This window comes from Budorcas taxicolor, chromosome X (genome assembly GCF_023091745.1).
Source record: "Budorcas taxicolor isolate Tak-1 chromosome X, Takin1.1, whole genome shotgun sequence".
Taxonomy (NCBI): domain Eukaryota; kingdom Metazoa; phylum Chordata; class Mammalia; order Artiodactyla; family Bovidae; genus Budorcas; species Budorcas taxicolor.
Window position 1 is genome coordinate 127035463 of NC_068935.1, and position 25633 is coordinate 127061095.

The window sequence follows — 25633 nt, forward strand, 5'->3', positions numbered from 1 at the left end:
GGATCTCCTTGCAGTCCAAGGGACTCTCAAGAGTCTTCTCCAACACCACAGTTCAAAAGCATCAGTTCTTCAGTGCTCAGCTTTCTTTATAGTCCAACTCTCACATCCATACATATTGCCTGTAAAAAATTTTGCTGTCACATTTGGCTAAATGGTGATTTAAAACAGCTTCCATCACTATTTCTACATTTATTAGTTAGAAGCCTTCTGTAAGGAATAGCTACTCACCCCAGTGTATTTATTTACTTATCCCAGTTTACTTATGTCAGTATAGACTCCTGGATATTTCTTTTATGCTGTGTCTTATAATCTATTACTATCATTATTTTACTGTCCCAGATTTGGCCATTGGGAGCTCCTTCAAGTTGGCTCCTGTGCCCTTTTCACATGGCATTATTATTATTATTATTTTAGTACTTTCTTGCTTTCTGGGCCTCTCAAGATATTCCAGGCTTGTATTCTATTTTCTCCAGCCCAGTCCTGGAAAGGAATCCTGGTTTCTTTTATTACAGAGTGGTATTTAGAAGCAAGTTCTAGGCACTAGATATGCTTAAATGTTACCAGAGTGTCATTGCTTCTAAGGCACTCTCAGATGACAGAGCTAGGAAGTGCGTTTGAATACTCATAAATGCATATGTGCACCTATTTTGTGCCTAACTACCTGCATATATACGTGTGTGTATGTGTATGAAAATACATGTATGAATTTATATTAGTACTTTAGATTCTAATCTAACACCAAGGGATTGATTCTTGATGTCCCTCTTTCCTTATTTGGAACTCCTTTCTCCAAAGGTGACAAACTCTAATTATCCACAAAGTATTTGTTCAATCCTAGTATACACAAAAAGTAGTTTCAGAATTTCTCACTTGTTCTCTTGTAAAGAAAAAATTTACCAACTAAAGTATAATATTTGTGTACAATTCCTTTGTCATTAGTCTACACTCTTTCTTCAGGTGCGGGGGCTCCCTGAGGAGCTGTCATGTGCGAATGGGGTCTCGGGCTTCCACGTCACTGTGGAGGGAAGAGCTTGATGAGGATCAAGACGGAGACCTGCTTCTCCCACAATCAAATCATCTACCTCTGCAGCCAGTTCACCAGCCTGGACAAAAGTGAGAATGGGACCCTCAGCTGGGAAGATTTCCAGTGGATTCCAGGTCTTGTCATCAAGCCACTTGGGGACTGGCTCATCAGTGGCTTCTTTCCAGAGGGAAAAGATCAGGCCGGCCTCCATGGCTTCATAAAATCTTTGGCTCACTTCTGACCCACTGAAGATAGTGCAAAGTGCAAAGAATGGACCAGAATCACTTAACAGCCGAAGCAACAAACTGTACTTTGCTTTTCGACTCTATGATTTGGATAAAAATGACAAAATCTTCCACAATGAGCTATTCCAGGCTCTTTGCATGATGGCTGGAGTGAATGTCTCGGATGAGCAGCTGGGTGGAATCACAGACAGGACCATTCAGGAGGCTGATCTAGAGAGGGATGGTGCCATATCTTTTGAAGAATTTGTTGAAGCTTTGGAGAAGGTGAACAGGCAAGCAGAAAGTGAGCATCCAATTTCTTGACTAAAAGGCCAAGACCAGACCATTCCCTGCTCTCTAGTATCTAAGAACTGGACATGAGAGTCCTCCTGTCTCCCAGCCCTCCCTCTCCCCTATTATCTATCCAAGATACTACAGCTTTTGTGTGGCAACCTGCCTTTGGTGTACACAGTGCATTACAGAATGGCACACCAGTTCATCTCTGTTCAGTATCCATTCACCAGTTCCCCATTTATAAATATCACCCCCCTCCCCCAGTTATGCTGCTGAATGCTACAACATCCATCCAGTCTGAGAAACTGAGAGAGCGACTCAAGCCAAGAAGCAGCCAGGCAAGCTCTGTTATTGATACAGACTGTAGCTACCCCATTGTCCCTCAGCACACAACTTCGGCCTTTTCCACATGGCCTTTGCTTCCTGTTTCTCTGTCACCCAGTCATCCATTGCCTTGATCTTTCAGTCTGCATGCCCTTTGTCATGCCTCCAAATCTCCTCTCTTAAATATATGTCTAACTTGACAGGATGCTTCTGTGGCCTGGCAGCTTTTATTTACCTTTGCTCATAAATGAGGCTCTGGGACACTGTCTCCCCAGGAGCATTCTGGGAACCAACACTTGTCTCAGAAGAATGTGACCATCTGTTTTGTTCCTTGCACTCTGCTCTGTCATCAAAGGGCTGCTGGAGGGAGACGTTCTTCTTGAGAGGTGTCGAGCCAAGTCTTCCAGGTAGCTTGCCATGGGTGCTTGACCTCTGGCCTCTGATTCTGCACACGAAGGGTGGCTACTCTGTGGGTACCCATTAGTACAGTGTTGTTTCTTCAGAAAATAACCACATGCCTGCTGGTCTGCTCAGCTTTGGGGCACTGTCACAAGCAGAGGAGCCACCCTGAAAGTCTGCCTAGGACTCTCCAAACAAGAGAGCCTCTTGTGTCCCCACCTCTGCAGCATGCTTTATACAAGTTGGTACTGCACACCCTGAAATGTTTTCACTGCATGTTTCCAAGTGGAAAGAGTTATGGAGAGGCCTAATTCATCCTGTCCAAGGGATTTCAAGATTGTCCTTAGTATCCTCAAGGTTTTTTCACTTGGCAAATAATTACGTCAGAAGCCACAGTCAGCTCCCAGTAGAGGTCCAGAGCACTGACTATATTGTCACATTAGCTGTCTGGTTACGCTGGCTTCCTGCCTCCACTGGTAATTGCTTAGAATCAAAGAGTCTGGCAGTGGTGGCACAAGCCGAGGTAGCACTGTAGACCTTTCAACAAGCCAGGAGTCAGAGCAGCTTCTTTGCCAAATTCAGCTTAGTTGAAACCTCACCCCAAAAGGCTGTTGCCATCCTAACACCTAAATCTGTTCATTCATATATCTGCCTGTGGTGGATTTTCTCCTTATCATCAAATTCAGACTTAAATTGAAGAAACTAGGGAAAACCATGAGACCATTCAGGGATGACCTAAATCAAATCCCTTATGATTATATGGTGGAAGTAACAAATAGATTCAAGGGTTTAGATCTGATAGACAAATTGCCTGAAGAAGTATGGACGGAGGTTCATCACATTGTACAGGAGGCAGGGATCAAGACCATCCCCAAGAAAAAGAAATACAAAAAGGCAAAATAGTTGGCTGAGGAGGCCTTACAAACAGCTGAGAAAAGAAGAGAAGCTAAAGGCAAAGGAGAAAAGGAAAGATATAAACATCTGAATGCAGAGTTCCAAAGAATAGCAAGGAGAGATAAGAAAGCCTTCCTCAGTGATCAGTGCAAAGAAACAGAGGAAAACAATACAATGGAAAAGACTAGAGATCTCTTCAAGAAAATTAGAGATACCAAGGGAACATTTCATGAAAAGATGGGCTTGATAAAGGACAGAAATGGTATGGACCTAACAGAAGCAGAAGAGATTAAGAAGAGGTGGCAAGAATACACAGAAAAACTATACAAAAAAGGTCTTCATGACCCAGATAACCACGATGGTGTGATCACTCACCTAGAGCCAGACATCCTGGAATGTGAAGTCAAGTGGGCCTTAAGAAGCATCACTATGAACAAAGCTAGTGGATGTGATGGAATTCCAGTTGAGCTATTTCAAATCCTGAAAGATGATGCTGTGAAAGTGCTGCACTCAATATGCCAGCAAATTTGGGAAACTCAGCAGTGGCCCCAAGACTGGAAAAGGTCAGCTTTTATTCCAGTCCCAAAGAAAGCTAATGCCAAAGAATGTTCAAACTACGGCACAATTGTACTCATCTCACACGCTAGCAAAATAATGCTCAAAATCCTCCAAGCCAGGCTTCAACAGTACATGAACCATGAACTTCCAGATGTTCAGGCTGGATTTGGAAAAGGCAGAAGAACCAGAGATCAAATTGCCAACATTCGTTGGATCATTGAAAAAGCAAGAAAGTTCCAGAAAAAACATCTGCTTTATTGACTATGCCAAAGCCTTTGACTATGTGGATCACCACAAACTGTGGAAAATTCTGAGATAGATGGGAATACCAGACCACCTTACCTGCCTCTTAAGAAATCTGTATGCAGGTCAAGAAGTAATAGTTAGATCTGGCCATGAAACAATGGACTGGTTCCACATCAGGAAAGGAGTACATCAAGGCTGTATATTGTCACCCTGCTTATTTAACTTCTATGCAGAGTAGATCATGCAAAATGCTGGGCTGGAAGAAGCACAAGCTGGAATCAAGATTGCTGGGAGACATATCAATAACCTCAGATATGCAGATGATACCACCTTTATGGCAGAAAGCAAAGAACTAAAAAACCTCTTGATGAAGGTGAAAGGGGAGAGTGAAAAAGCTGGCTTAAAACTTAACATTCAGAAAACTAAGATCATGGCATCTGGTCCCATTGCTTCATGGCAAATAGATGGGGAAACAATGGAAACAGTATGAGACTTTATTTTCTTGGGCTCCAAAATCACTGCAGATGGTGACTGCAGCCATGAAATTAACTAAAAGACACTTGCTCCTTGGAAGAAAAGTTATGACCAACCGAGACAGCATATTAAAAAGCAGAGACATTTCTTTGCCAACAAAGGTCTGTCTAGTCAAAGCTTTGGCTTTTCCAGTAGTCATGTATGGATGTGAGAGTTGGACTATAAAGAAGGCTGAGCACTGAAGAATTGATGCTTTTGAACTGTGGTGTTGGAGAAGACTCCTGAGAGTCCCTTGGACTGCAAGGGGATCCAACCAGTCCATCCTAAAGGAAATCAGTCCTGAATATTCATTGGAAGGACTGATGGAGCTGAAACTCCAATACTTTGGCCACCTGATGCGAAGAACTGACTCATTGGAAAAGACCCTGATGCTGGGAAAGATTGAAGATGGGAGGAGAAGGGGACGATGGAGGATGAGATGGTTGGATGGCATCACTGACTCGATGGACATGAGTTTGAGCAAGCTCCTGGAGTTGGTGATGGGCAGGGAGGCCTAGTGTGCTGCAGTCCATGGGGTCATGAAGAGTCAGACACGACTGAACGACTGAACTGAACTGAACTAGTGGATTTTCTCTGACTCATTGTGTGCTTCCCTGCTTGGGAAGAAGCAATTCTTTAGAAAAGGAATGGCCAAAGAACACCACTGCAAAGGGAAAGGAAAGGAATGGGGGACAGAGGAATGGCTGGGCGAGATCGCTCAAGTACAAACAAACGAGGAATTCTGTCTGATGTATCATCCTGGCTTTCTGATGAAGTGATATAACACAGGAATTGTTTACAAGGGGAGAACTGTCTGATAAGCATCTATTCAGCATCTCAGAGGCTCTTTGACTTGAATTTTTAAAGTTCCTAAGTTTATGGCTTTGCCCTCTTTCAGCAGTAATAGCATACTGTTTAAATCCTTGGCCGTGCCTTATTCTTCTATTTAAAATTATATTCATCAGTCCATCAGAAAATATTTGTGATTAAGACAAAACAACAAAATAAACATAGGTTTTTCCAAAGTTACTTAGGTTAGCTATTTTCTTACCCATCTCCTTCAGTGTGGTTATGATACTCATTTGTAATATAGTTAAGTTTATTTGTTATTGCCTGTTTTCCATTTTGGCTTCTCTAATTATTTATTTATCAGGTTGGGTATGTGATACACTGGGGCTTCCCAGGTGGCACTAGTGGTAAAGAACCTGCCTGCCAGTGGAGGAGACATAAGAGACATGGGTTCAATCCCTGGGTTGGGAAGATCCCCTGGAGGAGGGCGTGGCAACCCACTCCAGTATTCTTGCCTGGAGAACTCCATGGACAGAGGAGCCTGGCAAGCTATGGTCCATAAGGGCGCAAAGTGTCAGACATGACTGAAGCAACTTAGCATGCATGCATGTGTGTGAAAGATTACTTGGGTTCTAAGAGTTAGAGCTCCCCAAAATATACTCATAGGCATGCTCCCTTGACCCTGCTACCTCCTTCCCATCCCCCATGCTTTCTACTCCATTCCTACCCACGCCCTGTTGGTAAACTCGTCTCATTCGTTTCTGGTTTCTCTCTCCTGTATAGTCAGTTTTGCCATAACTCTTGTTTTGAAAAAGCAAGTTTGTCCCAGCATTACTGCTATCTTAGAGAACAATCTGAGCTTAGCATGAATTTTGTGTTTGTTTATGCACAATCTCATGCATGAGAAGCTCTAGGTGAAAGCAGGAACTGACCCAGCTGACCTGAACTGTGGAAAAACACAAAATGCACACACCTCAATCATCTCTGAAGCCCCTTGGTTCCCCCTTTGTCTTAGCAGCCATGCCCATCGCCATCCGGTTCTGCAGCCTGCCTTCTGATGTCAGGCACCCCTGTGTCTCCCCCTTCTCCTGACGTCCACTCCACAAGCACACATTAGGGCCTTTTCTAGGGAAAGTGCCGTATGTATTGTATTATGCATTTCTTAACCATTTTGTGCATGTAAACTTGTGCTACTTTTATTAGGGTCCTATCTTTGTGTGTGACAGAAATGTTTTGAGTGTTGTGCTCTGTTTTCTCCATAAACCTTTTGATTTTGATTGTGCAGTTCTGCATAATGTGAAGATTCATAAGGATGGCTATGTGGTACTATAGCAGAATTGACTATTTCTTTTACACAAATAAGTGGATACCTTCATATTTTCTTATATATCCTTCTTTGTAACATGAAGGGTAGCATACTGTTGACACTCTTTTGGGCTTTGCCTTTGTCCCTTAAGCGTATGTCCTAGAAAGCACTCCTTATTAGCTCATAAAATATTTTTTACAGCTGCATAGTACTTCATTATGTGGATGTCCTGCATTCCATCACTACATGTACAGAACCACAGAGCAAGGGCTAATATCATTAATGAATAAATACCTCTTAAATATATCCATCTGTTTATAGGCACCTTGGTTGTTTCCAGTATCTCATAACTGTAAACAACACTGCAATAAATAATCTTTTTGTATTACTGGAGGTGAAGGTGTAGCAAGATTTCTAGGGCAGAAAGTGAGTGCATATATGGTTTTGTTAGAGATCGCCAAATTCCCTTCCAGATAGGCTGTCCAAAAAGTTTGCATTTCCACCAACAATATTTGTGAGTACCTGTTTTCTCCCCAATTGCACCAATGGAATAGAGTATGTTGTCATATTCTTTAATTTTTCCTAATCTAATAAGTGATAAATGGTATCTATATTGTTTGTATTTATGAGTTTGAACAATTTTCCCTAAGTTTAATAAACGTTTTTATATTTTCTTCTGGATTGTCTGTTCAAGGCTTTCCCCCCACATTTCTACCAGATTTTTGCTGCTTTCTTTGTCCCTCATTTTTAAGAGTATTTATCTATTAGTGATATCAGTCCTTTTTCCCTATGGTATATGTTGCACATATATTCTCCCAGTTTTTGGTTATCGTTTGACTTTGTTTATAATGTCTCAGCATGCAAAAAAGTTAATGTTCAAATTTATCAGTATTCTCTTTTATTGCCTCTGTTATCAGAGTTACAGAGCCACTTCCTAGACCAAGGGCAAAGAATAATTCACCCCTACTCTGTAATAATACTTGTATGGTTGCATTTTTTTATGTCTAAGTCTCTGATCCCTTTGGAGTTCAATCTTGTATAAGGTGTGAAGCATAACTCTAATTAAATGGTTCTCAACCAGGGGCGAAGTAACAGTGTCTGAAGACATTTCAGGTTGTCAAAACTAGGGGAAGGAGTGCTCCTGACATCTAGTGTATAGAGGCCAAGGATGCTTCTAAACATCCTACAGTGCATAGACTAACTCCCACAGCAAAAAATGATCTGACTCAAAATGTCAGTAGTGTCGAGATTGAGAAATTCTGATAACAATTTTTTTCTTCAACAAGTGGCTACCCAGTTGTTCAAGCATCATTAAAAAAAATTACAACTCTCTATCTTTTTGCTTCAATGTTTAGCGATATTACCTCTATCAGATATTTTCATATATACTTGGGTCCATCTCTGGAATTTGTATTCTATTCTACTGGTATATTTGTGCCAGTATCACAGTGTTGTAATTCAGTGTATTTAGGCTTTAAAGATATTTTAATATCTGTTAGGGCTAGTCCCCCCTTATAGGTGTCTTTTCTTCAGGGTTTTACTGGCTATTATTTTTTTTTAATTTTTATTTTTACTTTTTTACTTTACAATACTGTATTGGTTTTGCCATACATTGATATGAATCCACCATGGGTGTACATGAGTTCCCAAACATGAACCCCCCTCCCACCTCCCACCCCATATCATCTCTTTGGATCATTGAATGAGTCTTTAAATTCTATAGTGCTTTGCAATTTTCAGAAGTTTCACATGCACAATTTCATATAACCCCATAATAACCTATGTTACCCCTCCCCTCTTCCCTCTCCTTATGGTAACCACTGGTTTGATCTCTCTATCTCTGCTTCTGCTTCTTTTTTTGTTTTATTCGCTAGTTTGTTGCTTTTTAGTTTCCACGTGTAGGTGATTATCATACAGTATTTGTCTTTCTCTGTCTGATTTATTTAATTTAGCATGAGTGAGTGAGTGAAGTCGCTCAGTCATGTCCGACTCTTTGCGACCCCGTGGACTGTAGCCCACCAGGCTCCTCCATCCATGGGATTCTCCAGGCAAGAATACTGGAGTCAGTTGCCATTTCCTTCCAAATCCATCCATGTTGCTGCAAATGGCAAAATTTTATTTTTATGGCTGAGTACTATTCCATTATACACCCACACACACCATATCTTCTTTATCTATTCATCTGTTGATGACATTTAGCTTGCTTCCATATCTTGGCAATTGTAAATAATGCTGCTATGAACACTGGGGTGTGTGTACATTTCTGAATTAGTGTTTTGGGGTTGTTTTTTCCAGATATATGCCCAGGAGTGGAACTGCTGGGTCATATGGTAGTTTGGAGAAGGCGATGGCACCCCACTCCAGTACTCTTGCCTGGAAAATCCCATGGACAGAGAAGCCTGGTAGGCTGCAGTCCACGGGGTTGCTAAGAATTGGATACAACTGAGCGACTTCACTTTCACTTTTCACTTTCATGCATTGGAGAAGGAAATGGCAACCCACTCCAGTGTTCTTGTCTGGAGAATCCCAGGGACGGGGGAGCCTGGTGTGCTTCTGTCTATGGGGTCACACAGAGTCAGACACGACTGAAGCGACTTAGCAGCAGCATGGTAGTTCTACTTTTAGTTTTTAGAGAAATCACCATACTGTTTTCCACAGTGGTGACACCAATTTACATTCCCACCAAGTATTCAAGGGTTCCTTTTTCTCCAGACCCTGCCTTGCATTTATTATTTATAATAAATAATATTTTTGATTATGGCATTCTGATGTGTGAGGTGATCCTCATTGTAGTTTTCATTTCCATTTCTCTAATAATTAGTGATGTTGAGCATCTTTTCATGTGCCTGTTAGCCATCTGCATTTCCTTTTGGAAAAATGTCTATTCAAGTCTTCTGCCCATTTGTTAATCAGGTTGTTTGGTTTTTTGATGTTGAGTTGTATGAGCTGTTTATTTTTAACTGGAGGATAATTGCTTTACAATATTGTGTTGGTTTCTGCCATACTGTATGAGCCATTTACATTTCTTAGATATGATCCTTTCATTGGTCATATCATTTGCAAATATCTTCTCTCATTCAGTAGGTTATCTTTTCATTTTGTTGATGGTTTCCTTTGCTGTGTAAAAGCTTTTAAGTTTAATTAGGTCCCATTTGTTAATTTTTGCTTATGTTTCCTTTGCTTTAGGAGGTGGATCAAAAAATATATTGCTGTGATTTATGTCAAAACGAGTGTTCTGTCTATGTTTTCCTCTAGGAGTTTTATAGTATATGGTCTTACATTTAGATCTTGAATCCATTTTGAACCTATTTTGTATATGGTGTTAGAGAATTCTTTTACATGTAGCTGTCTAGGTTTCTCAGCACCACTTATTAAAGAGACTACCTTTTCTCCATTGTATATTCTTGCCTCCTTTGTTGTAGATTACTGATTTTAAGTGTATGGGTTTATTTCTGGGCTCTCTATTCTGTTTTGTTGATCTATGTGCCAGTACTTGGCACCAGCACCATATTTTTTTTTTGATGACTATAGCCTTGTACTATAGGCTGAAGACTGGGAGCATGATTCCTCCAGCTCTGTTTTTCTTTCTCAAGACTGTTTCAACTATTCAGGGTCTTTTGTGTTTCCATACAAATTTTAAAATTATTTGTTCTCATTTTTTGAAAAAAAATGCCACTGGTGTTTTGATAGCTCAGTTGGTAAAGAATCCACCTGCCATGCAGGAGACCCCGGTTTGATTCCTGGGTCAGGAAGATCCGCTGGAGAAGGGATAGGCTACCCACTCCAGTATTCTTGGGCTTCCCTTGTGGCTTAGCTGGTAAAGAATCTGCCTGCAATGTAGAAGACCTGGGTTCGATCCCTGGGTTGGGAAGATCCCCTGGAGAAAGGAAAGGCTACCCACTCCAGTATTCTGGCCTGGAGAATTCCATGGACTGTATAGTCCATGGGGTTGCAAAGAGCTGGACACAGCTGAGCGGCTTTCACTCTTTCCCCTCCTTGCACTGAATCTGTAGATTGCCTTGGGTAGTATGATCATTTTAATAATATTCTTCCAGTCTAAGAACATGGTATACTTTCTATCTGTGTTGTCTTCAGTTTATTTCGTTAACGTCTTAAAGTTTTCCAAGTACAGGTCTTTTACCTCCTTAGGTGGGTTTATTACTAGGTATTTTTTTTTCTTTTTGATGCAATGGTAAGTGGGATTGTTTCCTTAATTTCTGTTTCTGATAGTTTATATTAGTGTATACAAGTGCAACATATTTCTTTATTTTAATTTTGTACCAAATTCATTGATGAGCTCTAGCACTTTTCTGGTGGCATCTTTAGGATTTTCTATGTATAGTATCATGTCATCTGCAAAAAGTGCATTTTACTTCTTCCTTTCCAATTTGGATTCCTTTTGTTCCTTCTTCTCATCTGATCGCTGTGGGTAGAACTTCAAAACGATGTTGAATAAAAGTGGCAAGAGTGGCCATCCTTGCCTTGTTCCTTATCTTACAGGAAATGCTTTCAGCTTTTCACCATTGGGCATGATGTTAGTTGTGGGTTTGTCATGTATGACCTTTATTTAGTGGAGTTATGTTACCACTATGCCCACTTTCTGGATTTTTTTTTTTTTAATCATAAATGGATGTTGAGCTTTATCAAAAGATTTTTCCACATCTGTTGGGGTGCTCATATGGTTTTTATTCTTATATTTGTTAATGTAGTATGTCACATTGATTGACTTCTGGATATTGAAAAATCCTTCCATCCCTGGGATAAATCTCACTTGATCATGGAGTATGAGCCTTTTAATGTATTGTTGGATTTGTGTTGTTAACATTTTGTTGAGGATTTTTGCATCTATGTTCGTCAGTGATGTTGGTCTGTAATTTTCTTTCTTTATAACTCTGTCTGGTTCTGGTATCGTGGTGACACTGGCCTGATAGAATGAGTTGAGAAGTATTCCTTCCTCTGCAATTTTTTGGAATACTTTGAGAAGGATAGGTCTTAACTTTTCTCTAAATGTTTGGTGAATTCACCTGTGAAGTCATCTAGCCCTGGACTTTTTTATGGGGGGGGGGGGTGAGTTTTAAAATTATTGGTTCAATTTCGTTATTGGAAATTGGTCTGTTCATATTTTCTATTCCTTCCTGGTTCAGTCTTGGGAGAGTGTACCTTTCTAAGGGTTTGTCCATGTGTCTTCTAGGTTGTCCACTTTATTGGCATATAGTTGTCTGTAGTAGTCTTTTGGTGGTTTAGTTGTTGTGTCCGACTCCTGCGTTCCTATGGACTGTAGCCCACCAGGCTCCTCTGTCCATGGGATTTTCCAGGCAAGAATACTGGAGTGGGGTGCCATTTCCTTCTCCAGGGGATCTTCCCAAGCCAGGGATCAAACCTGGGTCTCCTGTATTGTAGGCAGATTCTTTACCGACTGAGCTACAAGGGAAGCCCTAGTAGTCTCTTATCCTTTTTATTTCTGTGGTGTCTTTTATTTATTTATTTCAATTGGAGTATAACTGCTTTACAGTGTTATATTAGTTTCTGCTGTACAACAGTGTGAATGAGCTATATGTATACATATATCTCCTCCTTCTTGAGCCTCCCTCCCACCCTCTAGGTCATCACCGAGCACCAAACTGAGCTCCCTGTGTTACACAGCAGCTTCCCACTAGTTATCTATTTTTTACACACGGTGGTGTATATGTTACCCTCTCAATTCATCTTATGTCCACAAATCCATTCCCTCTTGTCTGTATTCCTGTCCTGCAGATAGGTTCATCAGTACCATTTTTCTAGAGTCCATATATGTGCATTAACATACAATATTTGTTTTACTCTTTTTGATTTACTCACTCGATATCACAGACTCTAGGTTCATCCACATCTCTACAAATGACCTAGGTTTGTTCCTTTTTAGGGGTAATACTCCATTGTATATATGGACCATATCTCCATCCATTTATCTGTTAATGAACATTTAGGTAGCTTCTATGTCCTGGCTATTGCAAACAGTGTTGCAGCAAACATTGGGGTACATGTGTCTTTTCAAATTATGGTTTTCTCAGGGTATATGCCCAGTAGTGGGAATTCTGGGTCATATGGTAGTTTTGTTTTTAGTTTTCTAAGGCGCCTCCATACTGCTCTTCAGAGTGGTTGTATCAATTTATATTCCCACCAACAGTGCAAAGCGGGTTCCCTTTTCTCTACATGCTCTTCAGCATTAATTGTTTGTACAATTTTTTGATGATGGCCATTCTGATCAGTGTGAGGTGATACCTTATTGTAGCTTTGATTTGCATTTCTCTAATAAAGAGCAATGTTGAGCATCTTTTCATGTGTTTATTAGCCATCTGTACATCTTCTTTGGAGAAATGGCTATTTAACTCTTTCACCCATTTTTTGATTGGGTTGTTTGTTGTTTTGATATTGAGCTGCATGAGCTGCTTATATATTTTGGAGATAATATTTTAGATAATATTTTGGAGACATATTTTGTCAGTTGCTTTGTTTGCAAATATTTTCTGCCATTCTGAGGGTTGTTTATTCATCTTATGTAGAGTTTCCTTTGCTGTGCAAAAGCTCTTAGGTTTAATTAGGTTCCATTTATTTATTTTTATTTTTGTTTTTATTTTCATTACTCTAGGAGGTTTTTATTTTCATTACTCAAAAAGGATCTTGCTGCAATTTATTTCAAAGAGTGTTTTGCCTATGTTTTCCTCTAAGAGTTTTATAGTGTCTGGCCTTACATTTTGTTCTTTAATCCATTTTGAATTTATTTTTGTATATTGTGTTAGGAAGTGTTCTAATTTCATTCTTTTACATGTAGCTGTCTAGTTTTCCCAGCACTACTTATACAAGAGGATTTCTTTTCTCCATTGTGTATTGTTGCCTCCTTTGTCAAAGATAAGGTGACCATGGGTTTATCTCTGAGCTTTCTGTCCTGTTTCATTGATGTATATTTCTGTTTTTTTGCCAGCACCATACTGTCTTGATGACTCTAGCTTTGTGGTACCATCTAAAGTCAGGGAGCTTGATTCCTCCAGCTCCATTTTCCTTTCTCAAGATTTCTTTGGCTCTTTGGGATCTTTTGTGTTTCCAAACAGATTGTAAAAAATTTTTGTTATAGTTCTGTGAAAAATGCCATTGGTGATTTGAAAGGGATTGCATTGACCTTGTAGATTGCTTTGGGTAGTATAGTCATTTCACAATATTGATTCTTTCAATCCTAAAACATGGTATATCTCTCCATCTGTTTGTATCATCTTTGATTTCTTTCATCAGTGTCTTATAGTTTTTCTGGATACAGGGCTTTTGTGTCCTTAGGTAGATTTATTCCTAGGTATTTTATTCTTTTTGTTGCAATGGTGAATGAGATTGTTTCCTTAATTTCTCTTTCTGATTTTTCATTGTTAGTATATAGGAATAGAAGAGATTTTTGGTGTTTTAATTCTGTATCCTGTGAGTTTACTAAATTCATTGATTAGTTTTAGTAGTTTTCTGGTGGCATTTTTAGGATTTTCAGTATCATGTCATCTGCAAACAGTGACAGCTTTACTTCTTTTCCAGTCTGGATTCCTTTTCTTTTTCTTCTCTGATGGCCATGACCAAGACTTCCAAAACTATGTTGAAAAACAGTGGCAAGACTGGGCACCCTGAATAAATTTCAAAAATCCTGCATTTGTATTCTCCTCCCCTCATGATTGCTTTATTTTTGCTGCAAGGCTTATGGAATTTAAATTCTGCAACCAGAGATTGAACCTGTGCCCCATGCATAGGAAGCATAGAGTTCTAACCACTGGACTGCCAGGGAATTCCCACAATTACTATTTTTAATATCATATTTTTATGTAGTTATTTTGTATATTCCTTAACAGTTTTTTGTGGACATAGATGATTTTACTACTTTTGTCTTTAACCTCCCTACTAGTTTTGTGTGTGGATGATTTCCTACCTTTACTGTATATTTGCCTTTACTGGTGAGCTTTCTCGTTTTGTAATTTTCTTGCTTCTACTTGGGGCCTTTTCTCTTTTTGCCTAGAGAAGTTCCTTTAACATTTGTTGTAAATCTGGTTTGGTGGTCCTGAACTCTTTTTGCTTGCCTGTAAAGCATTTGATTTCTCTGTGAAATCTGAAGGAGAGCCTTGCTGGGTAGAGTTGTCTTGGTTGTAGGTTTTTTCTGTTTCATTACTTAAAATACACTGTGCCATTCTGTTCTGGCCTGCAGATTTTATAATGAAAAATCAGCTGATAGCCTTATGGGAGTTCCCTTGAATGTTACTTGTTGCTTTTCCCTTGATGTTTCTCATATTCTCTCTTAATCCTTAATTTTTGTCATTTTAATTATAGTGTGTCTTGGTGTGTTCCTTTTTGGGTTCTTCTCTATGGGACTCTGTGCTTCCTAGACTTAGGTGACTGTTTTCTTTCCCAGGTTAGGCAAGTTTTCAGCTATTAGATTTTCAGATATGTTCTCAGCCTGTTTCTCTTTCTTCTCCTTCTGGGACCTGTATAATGGGATTTTTAGTATGCTTGATGTTGTCCCAGAGGTCTCTTCAACTGTCCTCTTTTCATTTTTTTTTTTTTTCTGTTCACTGGTAGTGATTTCTACCACTGTCTTCCAGCTCATCAATCCAGTCCTTGATATCATTTAGTCTACTATTGATTCCTCCTAAAGTATATTTTTTTCATTTCAGTTACTGTTCTTCATCTCTGTTTCATTAGTCTTTATATTTTCCAACTGTTAAAAACTTCTAACTTGTTTTGTGCATCCATTCTTCTCCCAAGTTCTTTCATCATCTTTACGATCATCACTCTGACCTCCTTCTAAGGTAGAATGTCTGTCTCCTCTTCACTTAGTTATTCTGGGGTTTTCTCTTATTCCTTCATCTGGAACATGTTCCTCCGCTACCTCATTTTTATCTAAGTTGCTGTTGGTATTTTTCCATATGTAGTAGGTTAGTTATGTTTCTCAACCTTGGAGGAGTGGCCCTCTGTAGGACAAGTCCTATGCGTCCCTGAAGCACGTTCCCCTTTTGTCACCCAAGCTGTATGCTCTAGGGATTCCCCCTAAGACGGCTGTGTGGGTCCTTCTTTTGTGGTGGGCTGACGATGTGGGTGGTCTGATAGGCCCCTAGTCCAACTGGTTGTCAGGCCCTGCCTTGTATGGATGCTACTGGCTGCTGGGACTTGTTTATGAATGTCTGACTACAGAACTCCAGGGGGCCCTGGGGCTAGTACCAGCTCACTGGTGGGTGGAGTCAGGGTACAGGAGACTCAGGGGCTATTGTCCTCTCTAGTGGTGGCTGAAGGCAGTTCTTGGGATTAGTGCTAGACAACTGGCAGGTGGAGCCTGGTCCTGGAGCCTGGCTGCAGGGCCCAGGGATCCAGAGCTGGTGTCAGATCACTGATGGGTGGTGGAGGTTCCTAACACAGTTGAGTATGAGGTTTGGGGTGTCCCAAAACTTGTGTTGTCCTGCTAGTGGGCAGGGCATGTCCAAGGATTGGGTCTGATGTACTTTTGGTTGGCTGGGTCTACAAGTTGTGGGACTGTAGTTTTCTGGCATCTGGTGTCTGCCCACTGGTGGGTGGAGCTGGGTCTTGGCCCTCTGGTGGGCAGGGCCATGCCTAGAGGTGTGTCTAGAGGGGGCTATGAACTCATGTTCATATGAGCTCAGACAGTAAAGAATCCGCTTGCAATGTGGGAGACCTGGGTTCAATCCCTAGGTCAGGAAGATCTCCTGGAGAAGGGAAAGGCTACCCACTCCAGTATTCTTGCCTGGAGAATCCCCATGGACAGAGGAGCCTGGCGGGTTACAGTCCATGGGGTTGCAGAGTCAGACATGACTGAGTGACTAAGCACACATGAGCTCATGAGGTCTTTAGGCAGCCTATGTGCTGATGGGTGGGGCTGTGTCCCCATCCAGTTAGTTGTTTGACCTGAGATGCCCCAAAACAGGTGCCTACAGGTCACTGGGTAAGGCCACGGCTTGGTGCTTCTGAGCTAATGGCACCTGCCAGCACTGACTTCCATGGGGTAGAATAAGTTCCTAAATATGGCTGCTGCCAGTGTCTGTGTCCCCAGGATGAGCCACAGCTGCTCCCACCTCTCGGGAAGGCTCTTCAAGACCAGCAGATGGTTCTGGCCCTGCTGCTGCTGCTGCTAAGTCACTTCAGTCGTGTTCAACTCTGGCCCTGGCTCCTATGAAATTACTGCCTTTGCCCTGGATCTTGGTGTGCATGAGGTTTTCGTGTGTGCGTCCTTTAAGAGTGGTTAAACCCTGCTGGCCTTCAAAGCCAAATGCTCTGGGGGCTTGTCTTCCCAGAGCATTGCAGGACCTCTGGGCTAGGGAGCCTGATGTGGGACTTAGAACTCCCCTGAGGGAAAAACTCTGCAATGTAAGTATTCTCCAGTTTGTGGGTCACTGACCTTGGGGGTCTGGGATTTAATTATATCACAAATCCATTCCTACCCATCTTGTTGTGGTTCCTTCTTTTATTTATATATATATATATATATATATATATATGTCTCTAGTTGTTAAAGATCTTTTCTGGTAGGTTTTGGTCTTTTTCATAGATGGTTGTTCTGCAGATGGCTGTGGTTTTGGTGTGCTGTGAGAGAAGGTGAGCTCAGGGTTTTTCTACTCTGCTATCTTGGCCAGAATTTTCTCTAGCTGTGCTTGTATGTTTGCTTCTCCATGAGGACTTCAGTATCAATGGATCTAACCCCCTTTTAAAAAAAAGCTTATGAGTAAGTTTTTGAAGGATTGTGTTAAATTTCTAAGTTAACTTAGAACTGACTTGTTTATGGTGCTGAATCATTCTATACAAGAACAAGGGATGTCCTTCCATTTGAGAAAGTCTAATTTTGTGTCTTTTAGGAATGCTTTCAAGTTTTTCCAATATAGGTTTTGCACATTTGTGAAAAATTAATTTCTAAGTAATCTTCTTTGTTACTGCTGTAAATGGAATTTTCTATAGCACCAGGCCATCTAATTGTCTCTCATTTGTATAAAAGAAGGGTATTGATTTTTGTGTTTATGTCCTGCTAGTGTACTGAATTCTTTTATTGTTTAAATTAGTTTTATCATTGATTCTCCACAATCTTCCTGGTACAGCATCACATCACCTGCAACTAGACCTAGGTTTACTTCTTCTTTACCAATTCTTATACCTGTAATTGATCTATTTTGTCTAACTGCTTGGATTAATCCCTCTAATATAATGCCAATTAGTACCAGAGAGCGAGTATCCTTCCTTTGTTCCTGATTTTAGTAGAAATGCCTCTGATGTTTCCCTAAGATATTGGCTTTAGGACTAAGGCAGAGATATTTTATCCTGTTAATGAAGTACCACTCACTTCCTATTTTCTCAAGTCTTCATAAAGAATAGGTCTTGCATTTTATTAAAGGCCTTTCCATCATCTATGGAAGTAATTATATGGATTTTTCCTCCTTAGATCTATTAACACAGTATATGATACTAATAGATTTTCTAATACTGAACCAACCTTCCATTCCTGGAATAAATCCCATTTAGTCATGGTATATTAATTTCTTAATGTGATACTGTATTCTGTTTGCTCAAAGTTAATTTACTTTTTAAAATGTATTTTATTTATTTTAGCTTTGCAGTGGGTCTTCATTGCTGCGTGTGGGCTTTCTCTAGTTGTGGCAAGCAGGGGCTACTCTTTCTTGAGGTGCACAGGCTTCTTCTCATTGGGGTAGCTTCTCCTGTTGCAGAGTATGGGCTCTAGGGCACGCAGGCTTCAGTAGTTGTGGCACGTGGGCTTATTAATTGTGGCACACAGGCTTAGCTGCTCCACGGCATGTGGAATCTACCCAGACTAGGGATCAAACCTGTGTCCCCTGCATTGTCAGGCAGATTCTTATCCACTATATCACTAGGGAAGTCCTAATTTAGTAGTTTTGCATCAGTAATCATGAATTGATATTGGTCTGTCCTTCCTGCCTTTTACTCTCCCTCCTTCCCACCTTCCCTTCCATCTGTATCAGGTTTAAGTATCAAACCTTCAGCAAAAGTTCATAAAAGAAATGGTGAAGTTCTTCATTTTCAATGTGCTGAAACAACTTATAGAGCATTGGTATTATCTGGACTTTGCAGGTTTAGTTGAATTCCCCTGAGAAACCTTCTGGGCCTGAAATCACCTCCTTTGCCACCCTTGCTGAAGGAGAATTTCCACGTGGACTTTAGTTAGGAGATACCCCTTGAATTTTCAGCTTACAGAGCTGGGATTTAAACCTAGTTAGACCCATGTCGTATCACTGTATCACTGATAACCTCAGGGACTTGACTGCCTAATTGTAATAATGATGATGATGTCTAATACATATTAAGTGCTTATTATGCTTCAGGTACTGTTTACATGTATTAATATATTCAATCCTTATTTCAGACTTATGAGGTACTAGCTCTTAGTATCCCTGAGACACTGAAATGATTGGCTTGTTCAGGGTCACATAGCTCATAAATATCAGAGCTGGTCTTCAATTCCAGGCAGTTGGCTTCACAGTCCATGTCTTTAATGACCAAGGTGCAGTATAATAGTTTGTAGAACTGTGGATGATTATATATCAGAATCTCAGTATGAATGCTTTTTTAAAGGAAAAAAATGATTTAACTAAAGTCTTGTAAAGGAAAGAAGAGTTTCCATTTATGATAATGTATAGCGATTTGGCTACAAATTTCTTATCCTTATACCAACAGCTTTTTCTCTTTCAGCAGTATATGGCCTTTGTAAGCATAATGTACAGAACTGTGTTCTATTGTGAGTCAGCTCCAGGTCTGAGGGATTCAACTTGAATGGAAAATCTTCCAATGACCATGGTGACCCAAACTCAATCAAACAAATGAAACAGTTAAAGTTTTCCCAAATTACTTAGATATACTAAATAGTACCATTGAGATGGGTAAATTTTCTGCTTTATATAAGTATGACCTCTTATTAATGTCTATTGGGAAAATGAAGTACCCTCATTGCTATTCATTAGTCTAAGCTTTTTCCTATACTCTTGCTTTGAAATTTAGACATTATTAAAAATTATGCAGATGAAGACAAAGGGTAATATTTTTATGTCATTTCTGTAAACGCTTAACATCTTCTCCCTCACCTCCCCCCCCCCGCCAAAAAAAAAAAAAAACTTAATGAGCCACAAAACATGTTATAATGAATGGGAAAAATATTTTTAGCATTTTTATGCAGAAAATGCCTCATTAAAAGCAAATGCTTCAGCAAGCAGATTTGAGCTTAATAGGAACTTTTGTCAAGTAGGGGCTTTTATGACAAATCACTAGCATGTGTAACTGTTCTATATAAAGACCTGGAAAGCCCTCAGAGGCTCTTACCTTCCGTTCTGGTCCCTGAGCTGCATTGCAGCAGTGTGGTTTGACATGGCACTTAGCAGACATTTGATGAGCCTGAAGGACGTGAAGCCTACTGTCTAGCCACAGGTAGGAAAAATGTCTGTCTACTGTTAAATATCACTCATTGTTTTATCTGGATATATCATGAGAGTCATTTAGATGAAATCTGTTCTCATCTGGGTGTCTGGCATCATGTGATCTAAATATTTTTATTCCAATTTGCATGTTATAAAAGCCATAAGGGTACAGGATTTATAATCATACATACAACCATAATTTCAAATAAAAAACTCAGCCTCTCATTACACTATTATAACTTCTTTAGACTTAGGGCCTCACACTGGCATGACAAGGGCGCAGGAGTCCAACCACTCAGGCAGGCTATGTGGGCTGATTTGGTCGCAGAAATAGCAGTCCCTCACCTCAATGATGGCAGAAAGTGCTCACCTATCCCTGCTGAGGCCTCAGAAGACACACCTCGGGTAATGGTGTTTCCAGGTATTCTGAGCTGGTCTCAGCTTCATCATCTCTGATCCATACTTGGGGGCTTGAGCCGAGTTACAGTCACACCCACCCAGGCAAGGCTGACATCACCAGTGGTGGTGATATCACTCTAGTAACTGGTTACTCAGAACACCCTTCTTTGTAGAATGGGGGAAGCATGAAATTATGACATGATTCATCTTTAAACAGGAATTTTTCACATCACGTAAGTTCTTTCTCAGTTCACCCTACCAAGACAGCCACGCTATCACCTGGCTAGTAACAACAGTAGTGGTTGCAGCAATTAACATTTACTGCGGTCTTGCTCTATGCTTGGCATTGTGCTAAGATCTTTGTATGCCATATCTCATTTAACCCTCAAACTCTATAAGCTAGCTACTATTAATATCCCCACATTACAGATGAGGGAGCTTAGGACAAAGAAGGTGAATAACCAGCCCTAAATCTTTCAGCTTGTATGCAGAAGAATTAGGATTTGAAGGACTTTCCCCTCTGGTTTTATTTTTATTAAAGTATAGTTACTTTACAATATCATGTTAGTTTCAGGTATACAACAAAACTATGCAATAAATTCTGTTTATCTTTTTTATATATAGCACTGTACATGTCTTAATCCCATACTCCTAATTTCTCTTAGAGTCCTTAACTGTTACTGCTTTACAGCATTGTGCAGCCAATTAACTGAAAAAAAATCTGTATCCCCACTCTATTCCAAAGAAAGAAGCATTCCTTTCAGAAACAAAAGGGGAAAAATTCAGTTGTCAAATGCCCATAACTAGCTCTTTCAGGGAGCCCAGTCTCCTTTGATAAGAGAAGGGACACTGACTCCCAAGACCCACTCAGACTTCCCACTGAGCAGGCACAGGGTGGCCACTTGGCCACCCAGCTCACCGTTAAGAAGTGCCGGTCCTTGGCTTCGCGCCTCCTCTGGCTGTGAGCCGGGGGGTAAGCGGGCAGTGGAGGGGCTGCTGCCGGGATGGGCGCAGCAGCTCTCTGCTCCCGACGATCGCTCCGGCTCCGGTGCTCTGGGAGCAGAAAAATCAACAGTATAGAAACACACTTGGCATTTGCAATTTCTCTTTCCCCCTTGGGAGGATGAGCGAAAGGCTGGAAAAAAGTGAGTTTTTGCTAATCTAGCTCATGTGTATACCAAATAAGATTTTCAGAATGGTTCTGAACTAAACTTTTACTTCATAGTAATATGAAAGTGGATGCCTACATGTCAGTGGGTCCGTCTCAAGATGGATCACTCCGTGTTTGATATGTCTTAACACAGCTTGTTTCAAAACAACATGAGCAAGAAAAACAAATCTAGAATAGTGGTACAAGATCTGCTGATCTGAGTCCTGGAGTGGACCTAGGCACAGACACACCAGAGCCTCCCAGGGCGAGAAAGGATAGATGCTCACAGCTATCCAGAGGATGATGGAGCCAGCTCATATTGGCTCAGGGGCACAGATAGTTAGGCGTTCAGGAATTTTGCAAGCCAGCTTTTAACTTGTCAGTAACTTGAAATAGGCTATGGTGGGAATATTTATATCACAGAAATTGGTGAGTCCTACACATTAGGGCCTCATTCATTTATTTCTTTACTACACTTTTTGGGCTTCTCTTGTAGCTCAGTTGGTAAAGAAGCTGCCTGCAATGCAGGAGACCCAGGTTTGATCCCTGGTTTGGGAAGATCCCCTGGAGAAGGAAATGGCAACCCACTCCAGTATCCTTGCCTGGAAAATCCCACGGACAGAGGAGCGTGGTGGGCTGCAGTCCATGGGGTCACAAAGAGTCAGGCATGACTGAGCAATTAATGCTTACTTACTTAATTTTTTTTTTAAAGAGACTGTGGCCAGCATACCATTGCACCCATCTAAGTCCTGTCACCCACAACACCCAGATGGTTTTCAAATTCTGGGTTCCTAGAGGAAGCAAAGGAATCCCAATGATGACAACTGTCTGATTTAGGAATAAAGCTACTTTGGGGAAAAAAAGAGAAATTTCCATGTGTGGGCTGAAGTGATCCTAACTGCATAATAAGAATCACAGGGACACTAGGAGCCCAGTTTAGCTTTCTGGGTATCTCAGTGAGCCTACCCAACATACCCTGCCCAACAAACTGGCCACGACAAAGGCTGCACTACCTGCCAAAACCCAGCCCACACTCACACTCAGGGCCTAAAGTCTCGTGACCTCCACCCAATATGACCAGGGTACAAATTTGTGCAGCAGGTGTCCTAAATTGCCTTCTGTTGTTTAAACCTGCCATTACTTAGCACATCTACAATAATAATTGTGATGCCCAGTGTTTGCTGGGCAATGGGCATGCATCAGAGATGCTTTGCAAAAGCTTGTAGGTGCATTATCTTGACAATTGCACGAAGCAGGCACTGATAGTGTCCCTCTTGTGCAGATGCCTACATGGATCAGGGAGGCTAAGTCATTGCCGAGCTGTCACTGCTACACACTTGGCCCCAGGGCCCTGCTCATGACCACTCCTTGACCTGTAAGAGATCTAAACACACCTCGCCCATCAGAGCAAGATTGCTGGCATTTGACAGTCTTTGTTATAATTACATTTTATCACATTGTAATTCTTTGGACACTGATAATATAGAATATGTGGCTACTCATAAGACAGTATTCTTTCCCCAGTATTGTTGTTTAGTTGCTTAGTCGTGTCCAACTCTTTGCTACCCCACGGACTGTAGCCCTCCAGGCTCCTCTGTCCATGGGATTTCCCAGGTAAGAATACTGGAGTGAGGTGCCATTTCCTTCTCCAGGTGATTTTCCTGACCCAGGGATCGAACCTGCATCTCTTGCATTGGCAGGGAGACTCTTTACCACTGAGCCACCAGGGAAGCCCTTTACCCATATTAGGAAACAGCCAACTACACTGACCCTCTCAGGTGGCGTCAGGTGTCTTTTCTCTAAAGGCCCTGTAGTGCCAGGGCCCATTTCATCTCTGTCATTGCAGTGATAAAAGTCAGGATCTCTCTGTATGTTCTGCCTCTGTATAGAAGTCTGCTCCTGGACAACAGAGATTATAGTCAGCTTTCCATCACTGTGCCCTGCTGTGCCTGTGATATAGTGGATTTTCAGTAAATGTTTGTGGAGTGACTGAAAGGAAGAACAAATTAATGCTTTCATGAAGGTCTGCTTTTGTAACTGTAGAATGTACTCTAAAGCCCTATCTTTCCCATGGGCTGGGTACTGAGTCAGTGGCCTCACTGTACCCTTGCTGTTAGGCCCTTCTCTGGGTCTTGTTGCCCGTTGACACTGGCCTCCCTAATGCTGACCTCTTTCTCTGCTGTATTCAGTGTGCTGCACTCTAAACCGGTACCTGAGCACTCTCGAGCCTTCTGATTTCTGTCCATGTCTGACTGGCCTGTCTGTGGGCCTCCCTGCCTCAACTGCCAACCTTGTCTGCCAGGAGAATGTGGCAGAATTACTCATCTTCCTTTGCTTGGGGTTCTTGAGACAAATGTTGACTCCCATTCACAACCAGAGAAAAGTCCTCAACCCCATGTAGGTGCTCTTTGCTAATCTGCCTCCAGAGCCGTTGCTCATCAGGAAGACTTTATAAAAAAATGTTTCTTATATATAGTAGATTTACAACATTGTGCTAGTTTCACTCAGTCGTGTCCAACTCTTTGCGACCCCATGGACTGTAGCCCAACAGGCTCCTCCGTCCATGGGATTTTCCAGGCAAGAGTACTGGAGTGGGGTGCCATTTCCTTCTCCAGGGGATCTTCCCAACCCAGGGATTCAACCCGGGTCTCCTGCATTGCAGGCAGACGCTTTACCATCTGAACCACCAGGGAATCCTTTATTATATATAGTAGATTTACAATATTGTGCAAGTTTCAGGCATACAGCTTCAGATTCCTTTCTGTTATAAGATACTGAGTATCGTTCCCTGTGCTATACAGGTAAATCCGTGATGTTAGTCTATTTTATATATAGTGCTGGGTATCTGTTAATCCCATACTCTTAATTTATCCATCCCCCTTTGGTAACCACAAGTTTGTTTTCTATTTCTGTTTGGTAAATAAGTGGATTTTTTTTTTAGATTCCACATATAAGTGATAAGAGATATTTCTCTTTCTCTGACTTAGTATGATAATCTCTAGGTCCATGCATGTTGCTGCAATATTTCATTCCTTTTTCATTGCTGGGTAATACCCCATTGTATATATTCCACATCTCCTTCATCCATCTGTCTGTTGATGAACTCTTATGCTGTTTCCATGTCTTGGCTACTGTGAACAGTGCTGCTATGAACACAGCAATGCAAGTACCTTTTTGAATTATAGTTTTTTCCAGGTATATGTCCAGGAGTGGGATTTCTGGATCATATGGTAACTCTATTTTTAGAGTTCTATTTTAAGGAACCTTCATACTGTTCTCCATAGTGGCTGCACCACTTTACATCCACAGCAACGGATAGAAGGGTACTCTTTCTCCACACCTTCTCCAGCATTTATTATCTGTAGACTTTTTCATGATGGCTATTCTGACTGGTGTGAGGTGATACCTTGTAGTTTTGATTTGCATTTCTCTAATAATTAGCCATGTTAACCATCTTTTCACGTGCCTGTTGGCCATCTGTATGTCTTCTTTGGAAAAACGTCTAGTTATTGAATTTTTTTATATTAAACTGTATGAGATGTCTGTATGTTTTGGGAACTAAGCCCTTGTTGGTCTCATTATTTGCAAACATTTTTCCAAGTCTGTAGGTTGTCTTTTGTTTATGGTTTCTTTGTTTATGGTTGTCTTTTTGTTTATGTCTTTGCTATGAGAAAATCTATAAACTTCACTAGGTCCTATTTATTTATGTTTGTTTTTATTTATTTTACCTTGGGAGACTGATCTAAGAAAACACTGCCATTTATGTCTGAGAATGTTTTGCCTATGTTCTTTTCTAGGAGTTTTATGGTGTTATATCTTATGTTTAAGTATTTAAGCCATTTTATATTTATTGTTGTGTATGGTGTGAAGGAGTGTTCTAACTTCATTGATTTACATGACACTGTCCAGCTTTTCCAGCTCCACTTGCTGACAAGACTGTCTTTTCTCTAGTGTATATTCTTACCTCCTTTGTTGAAGGTTAATGACTGTAGGCATGTGGGTTTATTCCTGGGCTGCCTATTCTGTTCTTTTGATCTATCTGTTTTTTCTCTTCTGTTCTTTTAATCTGTT

The 25633-nt window shown here is 40.8% G+C and overlaps 1 protein-coding gene across 1 annotated transcript in view; it reads right to left on the reverse strand.

Annotated features, from left to right (window-relative positions):
- NHS (NHS actin remodeling regulator) overlaps window positions 1–25633 on the reverse strand; it is a 342007-nt gene that overhangs the window by 24323 nt on the left and 292051 nt on the right. The window contains exon 3 of the mRNA XM_052663581.1: window positions 21332–21465. Coding sequence (XP_052519541.1) covers window positions 21332–21465 — 134 coding nt within the window. The remainder of the gene's footprint in view (window positions 1–21331; window positions 21466–25633) is intronic.